The 3,388-nt window shown below is 53.8% G+C and overlaps 1 protein-coding gene across 1 annotated transcript in view; it reads right to left on the bottom strand.

Annotated features, from left to right (window-relative positions):
* Nucleotides 1-1,489: 1,489 nt before the first annotated feature.
* COL9A2 (collagen type IX alpha 2 chain) overlaps nucleotides 1,490-3,388 on the bottom strand; it is a 15,591-nt gene continuing 13,692 nt past the window's right edge. Inside the window, exons 31-32 of the mRNA XM_021716252.1 lie at nucleotides 2,799-2,876; nucleotides 1,490-2,368 (exon numbers count right to left, since the gene is read on the bottom strand). Coding sequence (XP_021571927.1) covers nucleotides 2,169-2,368; nucleotides 2,799-2,876 — 278 coding nt within the window. The 3' untranslated portion in view covers nucleotides 1,490-2,168. The remainder of the gene's footprint in view (nucleotides 2,369-2,798; nucleotides 2,877-3,388) is intronic.

Below are 3,388 nucleotides of genomic sequence, written 5' to 3'. Positions count from 1 at the left end.
CGCAGAGGGCATTGTGTGTGTGTGACGTGGCATGTTTGAGGAACAGCACAGGCTGATGTGTTTGGAGTGGAGTATACCAGGGTCTGAGCACAGAGGCGATGTCAGAGAGGCATATGGGAGACTCATCGATCACAGTAAGTAGTCTGAGTGAAATTCACCCACCAGGGAGTCTTACAAAGACTGCCAGTCCTGGTCCTTAGGAATTAGCCCCATTTCAGCCCCTTCAAACACCTGAGTCGGAAGGAATGTGGAGCACCCCTACGAGAGATTCATGAATCATCAGCTTCTCTGTGGCAGTTGAAACCTCCAGTGGACTATCTCGGGGAAGGTTGCAGAGAGAGACAAGGAAAGGGCCCCAGGGCCAGCGTATGAGGAAACTTCAAGTAGCCTGGCTGTCTGAGCCCAAGGTTTCAGGCACTGGGACCAAGTGTGTGGCGCCTGGGAGCCTGCCCAGGGCTGGGTTCCAGCTGCCTGCTGCAGCTCGCAGCCTCTCCCTCCACTGAGCAACGCCCTCTCTCCGTGCTCCAAGGGCTCCCCGGGCAGCCACAGCAGCAAAGGGGCTTTCTGCGGGGGCTGGGATTCCGTGGCTCAGGATATGCCAAAGCACTGAGGGTGAAGCCACCTCAGTTGCCCCCAGTGCTACCCCAGTTTGTCTTCCTCTGTCTCTAGATTGGGGTAAGGAGGCTGAGGTGTCACTAGTAGTAAATGTATATGGGTGGGGGAGTGAGGATGACTAGTGACGGGGGAGGAGGAAGAAGAGGGGAGGGTGTCCTAGCATAGGTGGTCCCTGGGAGTCAAGTTTGTGGTGAGGTGCGGGAGGGCCTGGGCTTCAGCACATGCTTAGACCTCAGGCTGGAGCTCTATGCCTCCAGGAGGGGCTGGGCTGGCAGAGGACTTCAAAGGGGCAATACCTGCCAACACTGATAAGGAGCAAAGGGATTGGTCACCCCCTGAATCAAAAGCTCACTGATATATAGAACGATGAGCCGGAAGCCCAGGTGCAGAGCAGATCTGAGCCAGTCTCCCCTACACTTTCATCATCCAGGTCCACGTCTTCTTTTCTCATGGGCCTGGAAACCCTTGGAAGACAAGAGCCAAGTCTTCCAGTATTTTACTACCAGCTCCTGCCCCAGGGCCAGCACCCTGGGTGCTGAAACTCACAGAGGATCTTCCAGGTGGCAGGCCCTGGCAAGACACTGGGTGTGCAATACTGGGAGAAACCAGACAGTTGAGTCTTTGCCCCAAAGGCTTGGACAGGATTCGTCCAGGTTTCCACAGCAGGTCACCCTCCTGCATCCTGGTTCTTCCCACAGACGTCCTTCAAATATGCCATGCCATTCTCATGCTCACAGTTCATGGGCCCAGAGGTACGCATCCCAGCTTGCCCTCCCCCTCCAGAATCCCTGACCGTCCTGTCCAGGCAATGGAGACCCAGCGACAACCCCCCTTCTCATCCACAAGAAAGAAGCCCAACAGTTTACATCCTGGTTGATGCCCAAGTTGAGGGCTTTTATTTACAGAAAGGCCTGGGTGGGTCTGGGGAAAAAGGGGTGGGGAAGCTACGCTAGAAAGAGAAAGGAGATAGTGTTTAAATACTCAGAGGGGAGGCAGGAAGGAAGCAGTGGGGCTACCTTGAGGATGGCCACCACAGGCTGGCTGCCCCTTAACAGCCATCCAGTAAGTCCAGAGAGTGAGAATGACATCAGGAATCGTCAGGGACCTCAGTCATTAATCCCAGCTGGGGGACAGAACGGTAGCTAGGCAGGGCCGAGGTCTTACCTGGGATCCCTGGAAGCCCAGGCATCCCGGGGTGCATACAGCCCACTGCCCCAAGGACAAGGTGGCCAGTGGAGAATGGTGCAGATTATGGAGACATTTGTTTTGGTAACAGCTGAGTGGCGCTCTGGAAGGAAAGCCACCCTATTCCCTCTGGAGCTTCAACTCTCTAGCAACACTTGCCCTGTCTGTTGGCCTCACCTTTTCACTTCAGCACCCTCCCTCCCCTTCCCCCATGTTTGGGAATGCCTCTTCCTCAGGACTCCTGGCCCCCAGACAGAAGGTCCTGGGAGAGTCAGTTTCCTAGGCTGGGGCTGGAGTGCTTGTCCACCCAGAAGGGATCTAGTCCTTCCCCCACAGGATGCCCACCGGGCTCTGTCCAGGCCAGATGCTCATGGCCCCTTGATGGATCCAGGCTCCGTCAGGCGGGCAGAGGCATAGGCTGAAGCTGCAAGGCAGGCTGCGGGCTCACAGAAGCCCGGCAGCCCCACAGGGCCTGGCAGGCCAGGTCGGCCTGCCTCTCCGGGAGCCCCTGCGGACCCTCGATCTCCATCTTTGCCATTGATTGCCTGGCCAGACCGGCCTGGGAGTCCTGAGAAGGGAAGACAGACATCAAGGTATCCTCCTGTCTCGGCCCTAGAATTCTTGAGATGAAATTTTTTCAGGTGGGGAAAATTAGGCCAAGGACATCATAGTATGAAGGGACCCTGCCCCAGACACAGAGACTCTGTGACTGTCCATTCCCAACTCCCAGTCAGTAAGCCCTGGGAGCAAATGTCCCAACCTTCCCCTCCATGAAGTGATGGTGGGTGCATCCCAGGAAGTCCTCAGAGTCCCAGCTGCCAGCTGCCAGCCAGACTCCACTGAGGGACGCCTGGATGCTCCAAACGGATGCAGAAGCCAGGCGTCTAGGACTGAGCTGGCTGAGGATGAGGCCTCGATAGACGAGACCCAGGTGTCCGTGGGTCATTGATACCCTAGCTGAAGCACAGAACTGTAGCTGAGCATGGCCAAGGTCTTACCTGGGATCCCTGGGAGCCCAGGCATCCCGGGGTGCCCACGTCCCACTTCTCCTCGATCACCCTTCTCTCCACGTTTTCCTGTAGATAAAAAAGGGAGTCTTGGTTTTTCAGGCTTGGAAAATGTTTTTCCTTCATTTTTTGCTATTTAATTTCTAATTCACACGCAGCAATTAGGCCTATTTTGTGTGAATTTCTAATAGGGCAAAGTTGGAAATGACTATGCAAAGCTGGTTAAATAAAGGAAGGCCCAACAAAGGATGGAAGGTTATGTAACCAATAAAGTTTATTACATGTAAGTGTCCTAGCATAACAATACCTAACATTTACTATGTACCAAGCAGTGGACTAAGAAGAACTGTATGTAAATTACCTCTAACTCTAATCCTCACTACAACACTTTGAGGTTGGTACTACTAATGTCCCCATTTTACAGATGATAAATCTAAGGTCCAGGGAAATTAATTGGTGACTTGTCCAAAGGCCACAATGAGAAAGTGACAGTCTGGATTAATACCCAGGTCCTGGGACTCCAGAGTCTGCCTAATTTTTTTTTTTTTTTTTGAGTCGGAGTCTCACTCTGTCACCCAGAC

The sequence above is a fragment of the Carlito syrichta genome, unplaced genomic scaffold, assembly GCF_000164805.1.
Source record: "Carlito syrichta isolate Samal-C Ts95f unplaced genomic scaffold, Tarsius_syrichta-2.0.1 Scaffold308579, whole genome shotgun sequence".
In the NCBI taxonomy this organism is placed as follows: domain Eukaryota; kingdom Metazoa; phylum Chordata; class Mammalia; order Primates; family Tarsiidae; genus Carlito; species Carlito syrichta.
The sequence above is the reverse complement of the archived record's forward strand: the minus strand, read 5'-3'. Positions and strand labels throughout refer to the sequence as shown.